The sequence below is a fragment of the Vipera berus genome, assembly GCF_964194415.1.
Source record: "Vipera berus genome assembly, chromosome: 3".
Classification (NCBI taxonomy): Eukaryota; Metazoa; Chordata; class Lepidosauria; order Squamata; family Viperidae; genus Vipera; species Vipera berus.
The window spans coordinates 149,474,940-149,496,727 of NC_138204.1; the positions used below are offsets into that span (position 1 = coordinate 149,474,940).

At 38.5% G+C, this 21,788-nt stretch overlaps 1 protein-coding gene across 2 annotated transcripts; it reads right to left on the minus strand.

The window, feature by feature from the left end:
* GMPR (guanosine monophosphate reductase) lies at nt 1–21,785 on the minus strand. 2 transcript variants are annotated; one of them, XM_081322325.1, is made up of 9 exons: nt 21,547–21,785; nt 18,416–18,535; nt 16,910–16,993; nt 14,250–14,423; nt 11,732–11,813; nt 10,339–10,445; nt 8,485–8,527; nt 5,803–5,962; nt 1–3,767 (listed from the first exon to the last, which is right to left on the minus strand). In XM_081322325.1, exons 1-9 carry the CDS (start codon nt 21,631–21,633, stop codon nt 3,587–3,589), a joined length of 1,038 nt encoding a protein of 345 aa, XP_081178451.1. In that variant the 5' UTR covers nt 21,634–21,785; the 3' UTR covers nt 1–3,586. The 2 variants fall into 2 exon arrangements, with proteins under 2 accessions (XP_081178451.1, XP_081178452.1); XM_081322326.1 differs by lacking the exon at nt 14,250–14,423.
* Between the last annotated feature and the right edge of the window lie 3 nt (nt 21,786–21,788).

The following is a 21,788-nucleotide window of genomic DNA, read 5'->3' on the forward strand; positions in this document are numbered from 1 at the left end:
TAGGTAAGAGCTTTTATTGTGACAAGAACTTTTTCCATATGCGTGCATACTCTCTGTAATTCCAGTGTAAAATATTGTACTTGCACTAGCTTTTTTTAAAACAAATATTAAAAAAATGGAAGAATTCATATTCTATTTTCTAATCGTGGTGTGTCTATTTGTAGGATACACTCGCGTCTGTTTATTGAATTTTATGGTCCCTTTCTTTGATGGTGCTTGCAGGTTTTCTAGGTAGAAATTATTTCATTATGATAATAAAACAATGTTTGATTCAAAATTTGAACAAAATTGTTTTAAAGAAATTGTCTGTATACCAGTACAAGTTTATTGTTTCAGTATACTCGTACTAATAAAATAACAGTGCCAATTGCAAATTAGTGTTCTTTGTAGTGTTTAAATAAGAGGTTGGTAGTAGTTCCTCTTTGAAACAATTTTTTTTCACATGAATGTTTTCGTGAGGATTTACTTTATGACAAGTTTTGTTCACAAGTTGCAGAAATCCATAATAAATGCGTATTTTCTGAACTTTCTGAAATAATATACAAGCACTCATTTGCACTGTCAAGTTTGCCTCCTGCTACCAGCTTATGCTCTAAATATACTTAGCAAAGCTTCATAGTTTTAGCTTTGTATTTATCCCTCTTTACAAATCACATTAGTTGACATGGAAGCGTTTCATTCAGTTGCTCGACACTAGCATTTTCAAGCTATATAGTGAAAATCTGTTATGCTTAACATGAAGAAAACTTTGGAAGCGAGAAAAAAAAATGACCATTGTTTTTAGGGCATTTATCACAAATAAATTCCAAAACTCAGAATTCCAAGGTTTGAGCTGAAGTGGTTGCAGTTATCTCCTTTCGTGTCATGCAGGTACTTAGTACAGGTAGTCCTCATTTAATGATCCTAACTGGGATGAGCAATTCTGTCACGGTTCTTAAGTGAAACATGAAGGTGCCAATTTATGACAACAATTCCAAGAGTCTCAGTTGCAGCAGTGAAGCAAATTATCCATGATCATTAAGCAAGACATCACATGACCCTGACTTGTGAGCCACTGCTGGCTTCCCCATTGACTTTGCTTGTCAGAAGCGGACTGGGAAGGTTTCAAATGGCAATCGCATGACCATGGATGGATGCTGCAATCATCATTAAGTGCAAGGACTAATTGTAAAGTCACTTTTTTCAGCACCATGGTGACTTCAGACAGTTTCTGTACTTTCTGTACTCAGAAACACAAGCCAGATGGTCCAAGGAGGAAAAATGTCCCATTTAAAACTACCAACATAACCCTTCTATCTATGTGAACCCTTCTATCTGTGGCTGGTGCTAAGAACGGGCCTATGGCAAATATTGTTTAATACAGCTAACCCTCTCCTCTCATTTACTGAGCACCTAAGAGTCACAATTATAAAAGATCTCGAATTTATCATGTATTATAACAATTAGAATCAACCCTATTAAATAGCCTGACTAAAAAGTTCTGTTTCCAAAGCCTTGCTCAAGGTCAGCGATGTCATTAATCCCAGGCTTGATTCACAATCAGGGTCTGTTAAAACTGTGACAAATACAGGGTTCCCAGGGCTTATCTTCATATGGAAGGATTGTAAAGTGACAGACATTTGCTTAGATAACCTAGACTTAAGTCACTTAGTAATTAATTCATAGGTAGCCATCACCATTGTTTATTTTGCCTGGAAATAAATAAGTAGCCAAGGTAATAATTTTAATTTTAGCATAATATGGCTTTCTGAGTCTTGTTTTGTATCATGGAACTGCCTTGCATCCAATTCAAGCTTCTCATTCTTGTGTGCCAGTGAGAGCTGTCGTTTCTGTCATTACAATTCCGTGTTGCATTTTTTAAATGTATCTGGACATTGCAGCTGCATCTGTGTTATTTTTGGACATGCAAACTGCATCCTCTATTTGCATGGATATTCCTGGGTTTTGTTTTTCTTTTGATTTTGCTAGGGGAAAAGGCTACCTGTCTACCTACAAATGGAGTTAATTAGGCAGATTTAACAGGAAAACTGATTTTAAAATGCCATTCAGTAATCATATCTCCGAAAGATGGCTAGCTATCTGGGAGGTAAATATATTTTTCATTTCTCTTGTATGGTGCTTCTGTACCTAAAAAGACACCATAGATAAATGATGGAATCAACATAGACAGATGTTATAATTCTAATGTAGAAAAAAAAGTAAAGGATTTTAAAAATATTTCTACATGCTACATAAATCAGCCCAAAGGAAAAGAACAATTATTTATAGTATGGCTCTATGTATCATTCGTCTAGATTCTAGAAGGAACCAGTGACTGGTTTTGTTGTTTCACTGTAAAATTGTCAGATATGGGTTGCAAAAGTTGAGACAACCACTGGGTGGCAGAAAAGAGATTTCAAAACTTCCAAATCTGGTTTTACAAACTTCTGTTACTCTTTAATTACCAATTACTCAAATTTTACTTGGACTTTGAAAATAAAACAATGCTATGGTAAGAAACCATAAGGTAATTTAAAAAAATAAGGAACTTTACTTGCAGTAAAACTACATTGCAGATATGCAGCTTTACAAGTGTTACAGTGAATCTCCTCTGCAGGTCATCTATCAAGTTCCACATAAAAACTGCCTCCTAAAATTATGAAACAATTGTTACATAATGAATTGGTTGTGGGTATTACAATAGTGATATGGAAAACGAGATCTAGATCTTGCACAACCAAAACATGTCTCTGCCATTTATTAACTTAGCATGTCTTTTTTTTCACGCTCAATGCTCTACACAGTAGGGTCAGGTGTGGAACTTTTCCCAAAGGCATTGGACAAAAAAAAATAGTTAATCATCATTAGCTTATCTCTTTCATCTTTAAAACGAGATGAACGAACAAGGAGCATCTCCATTTGCAATGTTGAAACCTATCCCCTAACAAAGCATTAAAATAAAGGGAGTGTAGCTATTGGACCAACCATTTTAAGAACTTTATAATAAATCAGCACACGTTAAAAACTGAACACTTGATGCCTCTGTGAAAATAAGACAGCTTCTTTTTTTCTTTTTCTTTTTTTTTAATTCTGTAAGTGCTATTCCAAGGTGGCATGCTGGAGCAGTATCCATGCAGTGAGGGTTTCCTGGGCTTCGAAGTTGGCTTTCCTTTTCTTCTGACTTTCACCACACATTGCAGGAGCAGTTGAAACTTTAAATATAAAACCCCGAATGGCTTTGCTTTTTCTAGTAATGGCAGATCCCAAGGGACAAATACTTTATGAATGGACATCTAAGTACCTCTGATCGGTTGTTCTGAAAGATCAATCTAGATTTCTTACTTAAATAGACAAGGATATAAAAGGAATACCACTGAACAATTCTGAACAAAACCATAATCATGGACCCAGAAGCGGTTTATGGCTTGTTCTCACTAGGCCTGATTCCAACCGCTACTACAACAATCAATGATATTAAGCAAACCTGCTTCTTTCCTAGTTTGGAATAGAATCACCTCCCCATCCTGCAAAATAAATAAAGGAAGTGGAGGAGAAACAGAACATAGCAAATTTCACATCTCCAAAGGCCCGGGATTTCCTTCTTTGGCTAAGAAAATGTTGTGTTGTGCTGCTGAGTTACCCGAATGAAGGTTGTCCTTCGACTAAGCTCTTTGAGTTTGGCAGCTCCCACATAGGTACAAGCAGAACGGAGACCACCCAGGATGTCACGGATGGTATCTTCTACATCTCCTCTGTAGGGTACTTCCACTGTTTTGCCCTCTGAAGCTCTGAAAAGGAAAATTAATTTCACTTGCATTGGTGGGCTACCTATTCTGCTATTAAAAGTATTAAAACATACTATTAAAATATGGAGCTATGGTGATGCAGCAGTTAAAGTCCAGTAATGCAGGCAAACTCTGCCCACAGTCTAGAGTTCGATCCTGATGGGGCTGAAGGTTGATTTAGCCTTTCATCCTTCCAAAGCTGATAAAATGAGGACCTAGTTTGTTAGGAGCAATATGCTGACATTGTATAGTACACCCAGACAGGACTGTAAAGCACTATGGGGTGGTATATAAGCCCAAATGCTACTGCTATTTCCCAACAGTGCCTCTTTTATCCAAACAAAGATATATTTGCTTGTATTCCAATCTGAAATAAATCCATCTGGAAAGTCAAAGATGCTGTTTCATTGTTCAACTATAACAGTGATGGCGAACCTTTTAGACACCAAGTGCTCAAAAACCGCCCTTCCCACCCCCTGCGCCCCCACCCTGCCTGCCCGCAGGGGCACCTTCCATCTCCACGGCCTGCCGTAGATCTCCCAGACAGCCCTGCAGTGCCACGGTGGCCACGCCCTCCGCCCGTGCCCTGCAGTATCATCTACACACGATGGGGCGCGAGGGCAGTCTTGTCCCTGCTACCCAGCTGTTATGTCCTTGGCTGCGCTGCTCTGCGCAGGCTGCGCCCAGGGGCAACTCTCCTCTGTGGGGGGGCTGCTGGTGAGGGGGCCATGGTGGGAGGCTGGGGCAACACGCGTGCCATAGGTTCGCTACCACTGCACTGTAAGAATCATTTACATACTAATTGATTAGAGAAATGTGTATATATCCCAAATGTTAATGTTAATTTGCCCCAAATCAACAGATGCCTGCCAGTGGTTTCTCTCTCTCTCTCTCTCTCTCTCTCTCTCTCTCACTCACTCACACACACACACACACACACACACACACATAAAATAACAGTAGAAAGTCCTATAGTACCTCAATCTTGAGTAGTCATGACCTTAAGTGCTCCTGCTCCACTATTACCTATGGAGCTGCCCACCCTAGAGCCACCAAGCCCAATGAAATCACTCCAACTTTGTTTTAGATTGTGACTACCAATCACACTCCATGTTGTCAGAATCTAATTTTCAGATATCAGGAGAAGGCGTGATGACCTTCTCAGTAAACTTCCAACTGGTGGCTAAGTGTGACTGCACTTCTGCAGCTAGCCAAGCATTTGGCACCTGGGAGTGACTGGGTGATGCTGGTAGTAGTAGCAAATAAATCAAGTCAACCATATAGTTGAAGTTCCCACCCCATTTTTTAAACCTACATTAACCTACATTATGCCAAGACATATAAAAGGGACTTCGATCATGTGATGGCCATCATCTTAATCTCCTCCAAGAATAAAATCTTGTCTGTTTTATTATTTGATTTGATTAGTAAAGACAACCCTTTCAGCAGGAAAGAAGGGAATAAATACTATGTAAAAACTTAGTTAAGCAACAAAATCAACTCTAATCAACATATAAGCCTGGCAACATGCTCTTGTCACAGAACAAGCTCACCTAAAATCCTGGCCCAGTGCATGGAAGAAAAGCCAGGTCTTTAGAGCTGTATGGACAATCGGTGGAGTCAGGGCCACTCAAATTTCAGGGGAAGCTTATTTCGAAAGACAGGCTCAGGCACAAAAAAGGCCCATTTCCTGAAGTCATCTTGCTTCAAAGAAGGGACTTGGACCATGCCCAGGCTGAGTGACCTCAGGGAGAGGAAAAGCCAACAGCAGAATGGTGGTCCTGCAAGTAACCTGCTCCTGTACCGTGCAGGACCTGATAGATAATAACCAGCATCTTAAACTTGGGCATCTACTAAATTCAGGTTCTGCATTCAGCAAAATGCATTACTATCCATAACACTGCATTCTGGACCAGCTACCGCCCCATGTGGAGCACACTGCTGAGGGCTGCATTTCTGTTGGCTGCCAATAACCATATTAACAAAACCAGAGTTTCAAGAAGTGGCCTTGCATATTATGCTGGAAAGGGAGTGGTACCTGTAATCTGCAACACCACCTGCGTGCTTCTTCATAGCAGTGTCAGAGCTCATTCCATAGAAAAGCTTCACTTTTTTACCATTTTTTTCTACAATATCTCCAGCACATTGGTCATGTCCTGCAAACATGCCCCCCAGCATCACAAAATCAGCACCAGCTCCTGTGAGGGGCACAAAGGAAAAACATGAGGGGTTAAGCCAAAACAAAATAGCATTTGTAGTGTTTAAATACAGGGCTGCATTAATAATTGCAATCTCCTTTTCAATTCCAGTATTATTTTTTTTTTTTTTGTGTGTGTGTGTGTGTGTGTGTGCATGTGCATATATACAGTCATGGCCGAAATTGTTGGCACCCCAGAAATTCTTCCAGAAAATCAAGTATTTCTCACAGAAAAGTATTGCAGGAACACATGTTTTGCTATAAGGTAAAGGTAAAGGTTCCCCCGCACATGCGTGCTAGTCGTTTCCAACTCTAGGGGCCGGTGCTCATCTCCGTTTCAAAGCCAAAGAGCCAGCGCTTGTCCGAGGACATCTCCGTGGTCATGTGGCCGGCATGACTAGACGCCAAAGGCGCACGGAACGCTGTTACCTTCCCACCGGAGCGGTCCCTATTTTTCTATACACAGGTTTATTCCCTTTGTGTATATTGGAACACAACAAAAAAGGGAGGAAAAAAAGCAAATTGGACATAATGTCAAACAAAACTCCAAAAATGGGCTGGACAAAATTATTGGCACCCTTTCAAAATTGTGGATAAACAAGATTGTTTCAACCATGTGATGCTCCTTTAAACTCACCTGGGGCAAGTAACAGGTGTGGGCAATATAAAAATCACACCTGAAAGCAGATAAAAAGGAGAGAAGTTCACTTAGTCTTTGCATTGTGTGTCTGTGTGTGCCACACTAAGCATGGACAACAGAAAGAGGAGAAGAGAACTGTCTGAGGACTTGAGAACCAACATTGTGGACAAATATCAACAATCTCAAGGTTACAAGTCCATCTCCAGAGATCTAGATTTGCCTTTGTCCACAGTGCGCAACATTATCAAGAAGTTTGCAACCCAGGGCACTGTAGCTAATCTCCCTGGTCATGGACGGAAGAGAAAAATTGTTGAAAGGTTGCAACGCAGGATACTCCGGATGGTGGATAAGCAGCCCCAAACAAGTTCCAAAGGAATGCAAGCTGTCCTGCAGGCTCAGGGAGCATCAGTGTCAGCGCGAACTATCCGTCGACATTTAAATGAAATTAAACGCTATGGCAGGAGACCCAGGAGGACCCCACTGCTGACACAGACATAAACAAGCAAGATTACAGTTTGCCAAAATGTACTTGAGTAAGCCAAAATCCTTCTGGCAAAACGTCTTGTGGACAGATGAGACCAAGATAGAGCTTTTTGGTAAAGCACATCATTCTACTGTTTACCGAAAATGAAATGAGGCCTACAAAGAAAAGAACACAGTACCTACAGTGAAATATGGTGGAGGTTCAATGATGTTTTGGGGTTGTTTTGCTGCCTCTGGCACTGGGTGCCTTGAATGTGTGCAAGGCATCATGAAATCTGAGGATTACCAAAGGATTTTGGGTCGCCCAGTGTCAGAAGCTGGGTTTGCATCCGAGATCTTGGGTCTTCCAGCAGGACAATGACCCCAAACATACGTCAAAAAGCACCCAGAAATGGATGGCAAGAAAGCGCTGGAGAGTTCTGAAGTGGCCAGCAATGAGTCCAGATCTGAATCCCATTGAACACCTGTGGAGAGATCTTAAAATTGCTGTTGGGAAAAGGTGCCCTTCCAATAAGAGAGACCTGGAGCAGTTTGCAAAGGAAGAGTGGTCCAAAATTCCGGGTGAGAGGTGTAAGAAGCTTATTGATGGTTATAGGAAGCGACTGATTTCAGTTATTTTTTCCAAAGGGTGTGCAGCCAAATATTAAGTTAAGGGTGCCAATAATTTTGTCCAGCCCATTTTTGGAGTTTTCTTTGACACTATGTCCAATCTGCTTTTTTTCCTCCCTTTTTTGTTGTGTTCCAATACACACAAAGGGAATAAACCTGTGTATAGCAAAACATGTGTTCCTGCAATACTTTTCTGTGAGAAATACTTGATTTTCTGGAAAAATTTCTGGGGTGCCAACAATTTCGGCCATGACTGTATATATGCACATACACACACACACACACACACACACACACACACACACACACAAAATACTGGAATTGAAAAGGAGATTGCAATTATTAATGCAGCCCTGTACTCCTTGACTTACAACCACAAGTCAACCCAAAATTTATGTGGCTAAGCAAAACAGTTGTTAAGCGAGTTCCACCCCATTTTGTGGCTTTTCTTGCCATGATTGTTAAGTGAACTGTTGCAACTGCGAAGTTAGCAACCTGGTTGTTAAGTGAATCTGACTTCCCCGTTAACTTGGCTTGCCGGAAAGTCGCAAAAACCACATGATGCCAGGGCACTGCAACTGTCATAAATACGAACCAGTTGCCAAGCATCTGAATTTTGATCACGTGACCATGGGGATGCTTACGCAACAGTTGTTAAGTGTGAAAAACCGTCATCAATTACTTTTTTCAGCACCATTGTAACATCAAGCTGTCACTAAACAAATGGTTGTTAAGTCAAGGGCTTCCTGTAGTAATGCATTTCCTATATTTCAGCCATAGACAGTACTCACCAAAAGCTTTGGCCACATCTCCTGGACAGCTGCATCCTCCATCCTGAATAAAGGATGGAGAAAAGAGAAGAAGTCAGTGTATTCACTTCCATTTGTTACTGTAACACACGGACAGTTTTAGCTGGTGGTTGGAAGAAGTATTCAGCCTAAGCATTTGTAGAAATGAGAACAAGAAAGTGACCGCATCAACCTTTCCCCCCCCTAAAAGGTTTAATTTCAATGCACTAAGCACATTATGAGAGCACAAGACCTCAGGCCTGAAAGCCACCTGGCTGACCCTTGGGCCAGTCATGCGCTCTCAGCCCTAGGAAGGAGATCATGGCAAGCTACTTCCAAAAAAAAATCCTTGCCAAGAATATTTCGAGGATTTGTCCAGACAATCACCAGAAGTCAACACTCACTCGAAAGCAATCCTTCAAAAAAATAAAAATAAAAAATAAATAAAAATGCAGATTAAAATTCCATTTACTATTTGATCTGACTTCAAAGGATTTGGCAGACTAGAATGCAGATTTCTTAAAAAGTACTGGAAACAGGATTTAGGCATAATTTTACTCCAATCATTAATGAGATATATTTGTCCACACAAGCAGCCAACATCATTACTATTGTGGATATGGATATATTTTTTTTCAGAAAAAAAGGACATTGAAGATGCCCACCTTTACCTATTTAATCTCACTAAAATAAAGGAGAATGGCAGGCACTGATGGAGAGTGTTATGTGTCCTAGTATTTTTTGAAAATGTAGTCGCTTTTCAAGGGCACTTCCAGAATATCCATGGACTGACTGGTAAGCTGTTTTTCCTTGATTTATTTTGTTGTATGCTGTAAGTCTGATGTTCTCACTACTCTGTACAAATTAGAAAATGAAGGATGTACTTAAGCATGCCATTCCACCCTTCAGAACGGGCAGAAAGGTATTAAATAGCTTTTTTTTTAAAAAATGATCTTTGATAACAAAACCGATATAAAACATTGCAAAGTACACTGAAAACATTCACAGATAGGTGAGATGGGAGTGCCTATCTATCTTCCTTTCCTTCAACTCACTTTGCACCAAGTGTGAATATTTTGTTACGAAACAGAGGCACTGAAGAGTGACAACAATAATGCACCCTTTGTGGCATTGTTCTGTAGACCACTTTGTTGGTGCAACTGGTACAAACCGAGGATGAGCTACTGGTTTTCTCTATATGCCAGAATCAATTATAATTAGTGTACGGGTAGTCCTCAACTTATGACTATGAGTTCAAAATTCCTGTCACTAAGCAAGACAATTAAGTGAGTTGCACCCCGTTTTACAACCTTTTTTGCCAGAGTGATTAGGCGAATTACTGCATTAAGCAAATCATGCAGTTGTTAAATGAATCTGGCTTCCCCCATTGACTTTGCTTATCAGAAGCTAGCTGGGAACCTTACAAATGGTGATCACATGATCCCAGGACACTGCAACTGTCAAAATTACATGCCAGTTGCCAAGCGCCTGAATTTTGATCTCATGACCACGGGGATGCTGCAACCATCCTAAGTGTGAAAGCCGGTCGTAAGTCACTTTTTTCCAGTGCCTTTGTAACCTCAAAGTGTCACTAAACGAATGGTTGTTCAGTCAATGACTACCCTGCAGTTTTTCTAAATACAATATAAGAGGGACAAATAATTAGAAGATTTTAGATCTTCATGAGCAGATTCATGTCTTTGACCCGGGAAGTGGACTTTTAAGCTTGTTAAATAAAATAACAAATAGAAAAGTTAATAAAAATCCAAGAAAAATCTCCATCAATTCCTACTTATGGGGACTTTGCTTCTGGATTCATTGTTTTCATTTATGGGATTTAAGACAGACCCTACTTACAGAAATGATATGTCCTTGCAGTCCGTGAGCGGAGTCTGCACATTCAATTACTGCGCTGAGCTGAGGATAGCCAACCCCAGTTTTTATCCGAGTAGTGCACACAGAACCTAGGCGTGGAGAACAAACAAAATATGACATCACAACATCTTGTGATTTAGATGAAAAGTAGCCCTGATCTCTTCAGATAGCTGAATCCCTCTGGAAGCCTTTTCACATAAAAGACATATAATGAAATCATATGCACGAGACAGAATGACAGAGCTATATACTATGAGAAAGGACACACATCCACAAGAGCCAAAATAATATTTGATAAGATCCATAAAGACTAAAAGATAACAGGAATAGAACCAGTAAATATCCCTTTTCTCTTCTTTACTCCTTTCTTTACATGAAACAGGACCAGAGAGCCTTGGGGGCAACAGATCCAAACCTCCATTCAGCTGGGAAATCCACATCCACATTGACATCAATTACTGGTTCCCCGCAAAAGCATGCTTCTCTTGGTGTGTGTGTGTGTGTGTGTGTGTGTGTGTGTGTGTGTGTGTGTATCCTCCCCCTTTAAATCCGAACTTCACATCACTGAATTTTGATGGCAAACAGCCAAATTTCAGTGGCATATTTTGATTGCTTTTCACTCAATGTGTTACTTGAGCTTTTAGTATTGTGATTTTGAATGCATTTTTGCATGTCTCTGGAGAGGTTTGAGTCTGACTTTGTCTTTCAGCTCCTTTTTAAGCAATCTCCTAATTTTGGAATAGTTTTCCCTTTTCAAGTCAAATCTGTCATTTGGCAATGATCCAAATACTTCTGCATTAAGGGCTTTGTAGCCACTTTTCAACAATGTGTCTTCAAAAAGAACCCTGGATACTACTCCCTTTTGGGTCAGTTCCACGCCTAACTATTCTAGGACACAAATACTTAGGGCATTTAGATTTTATTTGCTCCAGATCATTATCAAGATGTATATTTTCTCAGACTATAGGACACGACAGCTTTGCTCATTTTTTTTCCCAAAGAGGTTGCAAAATACGTATATAGTCATCATTTTCCTTTGGCGGGAAATGTTACACAAAGCACAAAAATAGAAATTATAACCCCAAGGAATTAAAGGCATAAGATAAGGAAATGTGATTAAAGTGAAGTGTTCACAGCAACATTTTTCACTCTACCTCTTTTTATATTTGCAAGCCAGCCTGCCAACTTGTCCATTCACACACCAAATCAGATTTTACTTTTTTGTTCTTGTTATTCATTACTCTACATATATGTAGTAAGGGTGCAAAGAAAATACTACTGACATAAATGTGTAAGCAATGTTGCATATACCCTGCAACTTTATCCTGTGACCTGTATAGTTGTCTTCATTCACATACCCTTCTACCCAGCTTACCTGGTCCAATTCCTACTTTAATAATGTCTGCTCCAGACAGAAGAAGTTCTTCCACCATCTCTCCCGTTACTACATTGCCTGCCTGAAATAGAGCCAAAATCATTGCAAATAATGAATAAATCCGCAATGACTGCAGTAGTAAAACAAATATATTTACCTCTCTTCCTTCCTTCTATCCTTCTATTTTTAACCTGCCTTCCAATCTGGGCAGATTACATATACAGCACATTCTCACTTGTATGCAGAAAATTGCCTTATTTTCAAAACCATGATTTCTTTTAAAATTGCAGTGTCATTATCCAAGGCCCTGTTCAGCAATCAGCATCATCCTGGCTGATTTACACCCTAAGTTTTCATGTGATCAGCAGGTGTATGACACATCTACTTTCTATCCTGTAAAAACAAATACTTCCATTAAAATAGATGGATTCTTTGCTCTGGCATTAAGTGGACCTTATAATTCCTATGCCAGATCATTCTGGTAAGTTAAGTATCCCCCATGCTCCTAGTATCTCTTATCTGTATTTCTTTAAAATGTTGAAAAAGAAGGGAACATCGTCACAGCCATAACTCTGTAGGTTGCAAATACAAACATTTCTTATAATCCATTTTGTACAATCAACACTTTTATCAATAGAATAAAGAACTTGCTTAATATGGTCAAGAAAGATTAATATCAGAACAGAAACATCAAGGCAAAAATGTGCCCTTTCTGACTGATTTATTCAATGCCATGAAACTCCCATTTTCCAGAAAAACATCTTCTCACCGGTAACAATGGTAAAAGCACACGTAAAAGAAAAGCACTTTGTTTGATTTGCTCTTGATGAACTTCAGAAAATTGCTCCCCATTAAAAAACAGGTAATATTACTTTCTATTAGCATTTAGTAAGAAGTAATTGTCCACCACTTTATATAATTTTGTCTCTATTTATGCATGATTTTTTGTTTTTTTATTTTTTTTAACTCATCCTTCCTCCAAGAAACTCAGGATGCTGTATACCTAATAATAATATTGTTACTCACTGGTATTTGGGAAAGCACTGACCATACTTCTGTGCTCTTACTACTTCTGAATGTTTTTAACAAGCATACAGTGCATGAAACAAAATTGTTTCAAAATGTATTGTATGTATTTATAAAAAATAAATCCTGTACGATAGAGTCAAGTGGAAGATCCCAGGTTCAAATCCCTAGTTCATTCTAAATCTTATTAATGATATAATTGGCATTACAATTTAACACATGATCCCATTAACAAACATGCCAATCTTTGTGTTGTGCTTAGATCTCTATCCAAATCTATCCCATAAGCCCTAAATGTTTTTCTATCCTTTTAAATAAAAAGAGACAAGACCACAAATATAATATTGTGTATTATTGGTTATTCTTTTATTGCACCCATTAGGGTTGTTGTACATTGGACACTTACGGTATGTATTTTAAATAAATAAAATAAAAGATGTGATTATTACTAAAACTCTTATAAATGTGCAAGCATGCAGAGTACTATGGAAAGAAGTCCAAACAGGCCTTTTGGTGGCATTCATTCATCCATTTCTGAGATAGCTCAAAAGCAAAACAAGTCAGAAGTAATAAAATTGACTCTTCTTCCTGCTGTAGAAATGTCTACCAGCATCAATTAGTGAAAATTTTTCCCTTGTTCTAAATACAAATGGAGACATTCCTTAGTGCAAGGAACACTGATGTTTAAGCTGTATCTTAAAATAAGCCATGATCGCACATCAATTTTCTGCCCGCTAACCACTATTCAAACAAGTAGACCATTAATTTAATGGTCTACATCAAGGTTTATCATGCTGCAGAAAATGTTAGCTTTTTTTAAAAAAAATCTTGGAATCCCTGATCAAAAGACAAAGCATTAGTGATAGAAAATTGACTGAGATTTTGCTCCCTTTTTTTTTTGTCTCACACAGTAACACGTCAGCTTCTTGGGAACAGTTTGAAACCCTGATCTAGGGTTAATTATCTGCTTTCTAATACAATCACGTCAGAATGGGAAGCTAATTCCACAGAAGAGGACAGAAGGTGGTTATACAATGCCCATTTCTGTTCCATCCCCAAATAAAAAATGTTGGTTTCTTGAAATCCTGAAAATCTTGCGGAATTTTATCAATATCTTGTGAAAGTGTCAGGAGTCTCTCTTTCTCTCTCTTGTGTAACATGTTCTAAAGTATACTTGAGTGGAATGGAGTGGTGTGAATCATCTCACAATAATATGCTGCAAAGATAGCAATAAAGAGCACTCCATCCCATGGCAGAGAAATTCAAAATCAAACCACTCATCAGTTCTGTTCAATGTTGCCTATATTGGCTGGCTGCAAGTTTTCACACGGGAGTCTACATAGATTAAACCTGGATTTTTTCCCCCCCACATGCTAAATTCATGATTTATTATTTACGGTCTCTTGTTGTTAAGACACAAGGCATTTGCTGGAATCAAGAAACTTTTGCCAAATTACAAGTCTATCCATCTCTCAATTTCTCCAACCCCTACCATGATAGTGTGCTTTGGGAACCGGACGTGAACAGCTTTCACAAATTCCACAAAGTGTTCTGAGTAACCATTGGCCACATCCAAGCAGATGTACTTGATAAGGGGTATGGCCTCGATGATACTTATCAGCTTCTCAAAATCAGACAGCCCACTGCCTGAGCTCACTGCTATATGCTGCAAAAAGAAGATGAGAACAATTTAGGTGGTGGTTTTTTTACAGAAATGAGGTCAAAAGCATTTCACAGTGCATGGCTTCGCAGAAGAAGCCAAATGGGAAAATGTCTAAGACAATTAAATACATGTATTTTCAGGGTATTTTTTTTCTAGGAACACAGCAAAGCTGCAATATAGGATGAAGTTTTAATACCTGTGAATCATGCACCCCACTACAATTGTTCACTTTTATTTATTGACATGTATGCTGCATCTCTTTTGTGATTGAAACATAATAGAGCAGCCAAGAACCTCCTTGGTATTTTTAGTATCCTACCTTTTTCCTACCTTTTATGAGTCCATACAATTTGTTAAAGGGAAAGTTCCAAGTTTTAAATAGGAACATAAGAAAAAGGCTTGGCCTGTATCAGACCATTTGGTGCTCTATTTAGTTGAGAGCTGTCTACATTGACTAGTACCAGCTCCGCAGAGTTTGAAACTGGGGTCTTCTCAACTCTATCTGGAGGAGACAGAGACCTTCTACATGTCAAACAAAGCCTATCCCTTCATCCTGGAGAGATTGGTGAACATGCTCTGACGAGCAGCTACAGCATCTGCAAGGAGGAGAAATGGATGCCCTTGGCTAGGATCCGGACATTTTTCTCTTAAACTGAGGTCCCCCTAGTTAACCAAAACCCAATCAAGGGACAGGAACGGTAGCCTGTCCAAGGTACTTTTATATTCTCTGGAGTTAGGTTTAACCTACAGGAATATATATGATTTTATAAAGTAATCAAGGTCAATGTGCTCAGATATGACCAATCTGTTCTCTGGTTATATCCATTTTCTGAGCCAGATCTGCTCCATGGTGACATGTCTCTTAGTTACTACGCTTATTTAAGTACTATAATGAGGCTAGTCCACCAAATATGTAGAAAGGTCAACTGGTCTAAAATGATTTGTTCATACAATCAACAGGCTGAATATATGCAGCATGTGACTCCTATAACGAAACATCTCCTGGACTGTTTCTAGGCAAAATGCAAAGGGCTACGAATCTATAAAGCCTCTATATAACTTTTAAAGCCTACATTTTCCCAAATAAGCCGTTTAAGCTTTTTATCCTTCTTCTTTCAACCCCCCCTCCGAGAAGACAAACTCTGTGATTTCACACATGCATCTGCATAGCCCATTCCCAAAAATAAAATAAATATTAAAATAAGTTTGACCTGGAAATTAATGAAAGCCTTTTGCTAATTTATCAGTAGTTTATTTTTAGGAACACTGGTTAGCAAGTCTACCAGTGCAATCTTCTACTATTCTTTTGAAGTATTTGCTTCCTTGCCACTTAGAATATATTGTTATTATTATAAAAATTCTCATTTCTTTCAATTAAATTTACAAATCTAAAACATTTATTTGGGCTTTTCCAACATTGTTTTATACATTGTATAATGTTTTATTTTCTACTTGATCTCAATGTTTTTTGCCTGAATAAAATACTGTGTTTGCAGCTGTTTTCACAGACTACCACTGTTCAATAAACCATTTTCTTATTCATTTTTGTCAGACTACCCGTACTTTAATGTATATAGTGTTATCTAACTTTGTCAACAAATCATCTATTGATATCTTTAATAATTTAAACTCAGTTTTTATATTCCATTAATGTTTTGCTGTTCCACACTGTTCAGGCTAGACCTAAATAGTCTTTTTCGGAGTGAATTTACTTGTAAAGAAACATGAAAAGAATTCTACAACATAATAATAATTTTCTAAATGTTCACTTAAACATGCAGACTTCTTTCCAGTATTTTATAATATTACTTTTTATTATATTATATATTGTTCCCTTGATCTTCCAGGATGCATTAGCCAGAATGGTGTAAAATAAAAATGTAATAAAACCAACGTGATGCCTGAACACCACAATACCTATAAACACAAGCTCTTCAAGCTCTTTGTCAGTCCCTTTCAGTTTATCTTTACATATTATTTTAATTAAAAGTAATTATCAGCAAGAAGTTGTCATCTGACGAAGAGCTCTTATCTTCTATCATCTAGCTTTTTAAGAATGCCTCAAGGCTTCATTTCAATTCTAAATATATTTTTAGAAAATAAAAATGGCCAATAGCTCTAGTTCACCCATTTGTTTGGAAGCACATGAGCTGTTATGGTAAAGAGTATCTAGTTGTGCTAAATATGACGGTGAGGATAGCCTCATCTGTTTGTGTTCTAGTCTTGTGATTCGTAAGGATCACAGCAGTTGTTTTGTTATTGGGCAGCCTCCCTGCATCCACACAGTCACTCCAATTTCTGCAAGTGCCATTGCACTCATAACACCGGGGCCCTCTAATAAAATACCACGCATCATATAGATCTAATATCTTTTGGAAGCATATGATTTTATAAACCACTCTCTTGCTAACAGGACAGGGCCTATCAGTTTTTCTAATATTTCAGAAAATGCAATCTAATATTTAATTATTAACTTTATGAAAAAGTACCTCTATGCATTCTGGGTGATCACTTGCAAACAGCTTCCACTGCTCTAGAGAGTAATGTTTGTGTATTGCAGTAAACATGGTGTACTAGAAAAACAAACAAATATGCTATAATTATACTGTTTGATGTAGACACATGCACGCATACAAAACAAAGTTCCATGACGTCATTGTAAATACATGAAGGTTCTTACTTAAACAACAGGAAGGTGTGAAGTTGATACTGAAATAGAAAACAATGCAGAGATCCTAGATTACACATGAAAGACACAACAGTGAGGAGCTAAAACTTTCCCTGAATGCTCCTTCCAAAGTCAGTAGTCCTCCAGATTCAAGAAACTGGCTTTAAATGTAAATCTGGTCTATATGTAATACAACTGCCACAGATTTCCATGACAGGAGACGGCATTATTTATAAATTTTACTTGAATTCAAACATTACAGGACTGGATGCTAAGCCTGCAACCCTTCATAGCAGTTTAGTAATTATATAGTAAATCATTAGAGAAGATGACTCTGACAAAAGTGCTTATCTAAGAACTGTTACAAGCTAAGATACAAGCATGAGGTATAGGAAGTATGAAAGAAAAGTTGTGTGAGATAATAAAGCAGAAGAGGTTGTGCATGAGAAAAAGGCATATAAGAGAATTATTATTACAAAATATGAGAAGAAAATACTGTTTAATGGGCATACATTAAGGGAGTGAGGGGATTATTGCTTTTTTATTATTTCATATTGGGTTTTTGTCCTCGTAAGCACCCAGAGTCACTGAGAGTGAGTTGGGTGGTCATATAAATTTTCACAAATAAATAAAGTTGCAAGGAATGGAGCCAAGAGAGCAAGAAAGTGGGTACTGGAACTTTTAAGAGAAACATTGAAAAAACTTGATTGCAACAGGAATAGTTTGCTTAACAAATAGATATGGTCAAACAAAAATAAAAGTCAAGAATTAATTGGACTGAATATAAAAGTGAGTAACCAGTAGGCAAGAAGTACACTAAGGTGATCTAAACACAAAACAAATTAAAATGAATGACTCAAAAGAAAAGGAATAGTAAGAAAATTGTGTTTGGATAAAGTTGATGACATCCTCAAAAATAGAGATGAAAATAAAAAAAACAATGGATGAAGCAATGGATGAAGCAAAGATCATTTAAAGAAAGATAAAGAGAGGTTATAGTGAATGATTTTTTAAAAAATTTCAGGACTTTAATTTCTTTTGCTTAGTATTTTTTTTCCTATGCCTGTGTGTAATTTTCATTATGTATGGTACAGTTATTTAACTTACAACTTTCTTACAAAAATTAGCAGTGTTCAAAACTGGCTATCCCTAATTGGCTAGTGCTTCATATGAGGGTTATAAAATTGACTTTTAGGTAATATGACATTTACCATAGATATCAGATCATCCCAAGGTGAATGACTTAAATCATTACAATGACTTGAAATTAATTCATATGTTATTTTCATTCCTTTTTTTTAGGAGAAGAGAATTACGAAACACTTACTTTAGCCATAACTTGTGCCATTTCAAAAGTACCAACAGTGTCCATATTTGCTACAATAATGGGGATGCCTGTATAGGTTTGCTTGGAGTTACGAAAGAAGAAAGTACGTGTAAGATCTACCTGTAAAAACAACACCTTTTTATTTTGGACCTGAAAGCATTTTCATTTTTATCCAGTGACAAAAATGCATTCAATATAGAATTCAGTCATAAAGTTAGAAAAATAAAAACACTAAAATAACAGATATTAAATAATTATCTTTCTACATAAATACAGTATCTACAATCTCATAAGTGCTTCAGTGTCCTAAAATGGCAAGGAAGGAGATAGCCAGCCAATTTGTTTCTAACATTGTTAAAGCATCCCATTTAAGCAATAAATTGATCTGGACCATGAGAACAGCCTGTAATTCAAATCAGGTAATTAAACTTGTCAGCAAATATAAATAATAATATCACATGCTCACAAAAAAGGTAAATTTATAATTCAGACATGCTTTCCAATCCATCCAATCCCTGGATGACAAAAGTGAACTGGTTGAAAATATTTTTATTACGCTGTGTTTACTTTTTCATCAGCTACTCAATTGTGGAAAGAACAAAGCAGTGCTTGATTTGGTGTATGAATGGACAAGTTGGAAAACTGGTTTGCAAGTATAAAAAGAGGTAGAGTGAAAAGCGTTTCTGTAAACACTTCAGTTTAATTATATTTCCTTTTCTTACCTTATGCCTTTAATTTCTTTGGCTTACAATTTCCATTTTCTGACCTTGTCAGAAGTTCACAAAAGGGTATCACATGACCCCAGGACACTGCAACTGTCATAAATATGAACCAATTGCTAAGCATCCAAATTTTGATCACATGACCATGGGGAGACTGCAATGGTCGTGTGTAAAAAAACTGTCTCTTTTTTCAGTGATGTTGTAACTTTGAACAGTTACTAAACAAATGGTCTTAAGTTGAGGACTACCTGTAAATATTCAAATGGGAAGGAGATCACCTCACTTATTTGCAAGTTCAGCATCCAAAATACATCCTAAGAACAAGATTGAATCTTATACATATGTCATAATGTTCAGAAATAATCAAGAGTCAATATCTAACATGTTTCCAGAAATAGGACAAAAGCAGCTCAGGTTCAAGGCTGATGGTTATTCTATTCCAATGTTTAAGTGAATCATACAGAATCCAACCAGGCCTACTTTCAAATTCACACACACAAATGGAATCCATATGTGAATTCTACATCGGTCATACTACACCAGGGGTCGGCAACCTCGGCTCTTTTATGACTCGTGGACTTCAACTCCCAGAATTCCTGAGCCAGCATAGCTGGCTCAGGAATTCTGGGAGTTGAAGTCCACAAGTCATAAAAGAGCCGAGGTTGCCTACCCCTGTACTACACCAAAAGAAGTATTTAGTATTATTTCATCGGAAGCCACTGTTAATTTGTTAATCTGCAACCTGCACTTGTGAGTGATGCTCATGTGGTGATTAGACTTAAAATTAACACAAATTTATCGAATATGGCCTGGTGGATTATTATTATTTTTAGCTCTAATCTCCCTCAATTAAAAAGGCTCCAATTCTAGAAGATCTTTCAAAGTCCTTTCCAGATGACAGGAAACTATAATAGGTCATTTTGGATCAAAGCATGCTGGAAATCATATTCCCAAAATACTCATGTTAATTTGTTTCAGAGATATACTGTATTTTAACAATGGCTACGTAGCAATAATTGTAATTATACAAACCATTTGATTTCAACTAAAGATATTGCAGTAATCTGCATAATAGAGCGAGAGAGGCCCATCCTGCATTTTCATTCACAACCATCCCCTTCATTTTTTTCAGTTCCACAAAACAGAGGTGCTGCAAGAAAATCCAGACTTTCAGTGGGATTCTAACCAAGGATCATCTGGTCTCCAAATTTGTCAGCTCTAAGACTTGTGAACTTCAACTCCAAAGAATTCCCCAGCCAGCATCGCCTTATCTAAATCAGCCTTATCTAAGCCAGCCATGCATGCATGCAGCCCTGAACAGATAGTAATGTGCCCCCACAAGAATGTAAACTTTTAACACTGTGTAATTTATGTACATTAACTATATATTTTATATGCGACCCAGGACAAATCCTCTTCACTCAATGAGGCCCAAGTAAGCCAAAAAAGTTGGACAACCGTGATCTATACTGTGTCCCACAATCCCAGAGACTTGTTCTTTAAACCTGCTGTGCAAGCCTTTATCTGGGAATGGCCAGTTCCAACTACAGGGACAAAAGGCACAGGGCTTCCAAAATGTCAACGGTGACATTTTGACTTTTTTGATCTTTACCCTTGGAGAGACGTTGTTTGTGTAAATAGGAATTTTTCAACATCCCTTTGGAGGCTAAACGCTAGACAGAACGAAATTAAGGATAAATGTTGGAAGAGTAAAGGCCAATGCACGAACTGATTTTCCGCAAAACACAAAAAGATTTCAATTCCATTGCCCAGCTCCCCTCCCTGCTTGCGTCTTCGCCTCTCCAGCATTACTTCCACTCAAGGAAAGCCAGGCCTCTCTCTCTCTCTCTCATGGAGGGTTTGTAACTTGAATCAGCCTCCCCTCCTCTCCCTTCCTTTCCCCGGCAAAATGATCTGTCATGCCACTTGTTCCTCTACAAACAGTTCCGAGCAGAATGCAATCCGACTCTAGGTCTCCTTCTGTCGGACACACACACACACACACACACACACACACACACCATCCCTGCTGGCTTCTTGCAAATTTGGAAGCAATTCGATCAAATGCCCCGGTGAGCACTTTCCTAAGGATTCTCCTCTGGATCGCAATCTGCAAAAGGTGGAAACAAAAAAAGCAAAGTAAAGCAGTACCGGTAGCTGCTACAGAGGGCCGAGACCTCACCGGCCGGGTTCCGCATGGAAAGTTCTGAAATCCTTTGACTTCGTATTAAGGACAAAAAAAAAATAAAGAGGCCGAGGCGGCAAGGGCATTAACCCCTTCGCCTGAAATGCAAATAGGAAGAGAAGAGGGGTTGCATCTAATGAAGTCGGACGCCGCATTTTTAAAGAGGAAGGGAGAGGGGGAAAAAAGGGGGGGGAGAAAGCATGCTCCTTTGGAAATGCCCCCACCTCTGCTCTGCTTCGGAGGCTGCTCCGCTTAGGTCTGAGCAAGACATCCTTAAAGTCCAGTTTAAGATCTGCATCTACTCGGGGCATCTCGCCGGCTCGCCTAGGCGGACGGACGCACGCTCGGGCTGCCTCAGGTTTTCTCGCGGCGGCAGCTGTTCTTCTGAGCCAGGGTCAGGCAGCCCACAAGCCACCCGAGCTGGCCTTCGGGGCCGGCTGAATATTTATAGGGCGTGAAGAAGCGG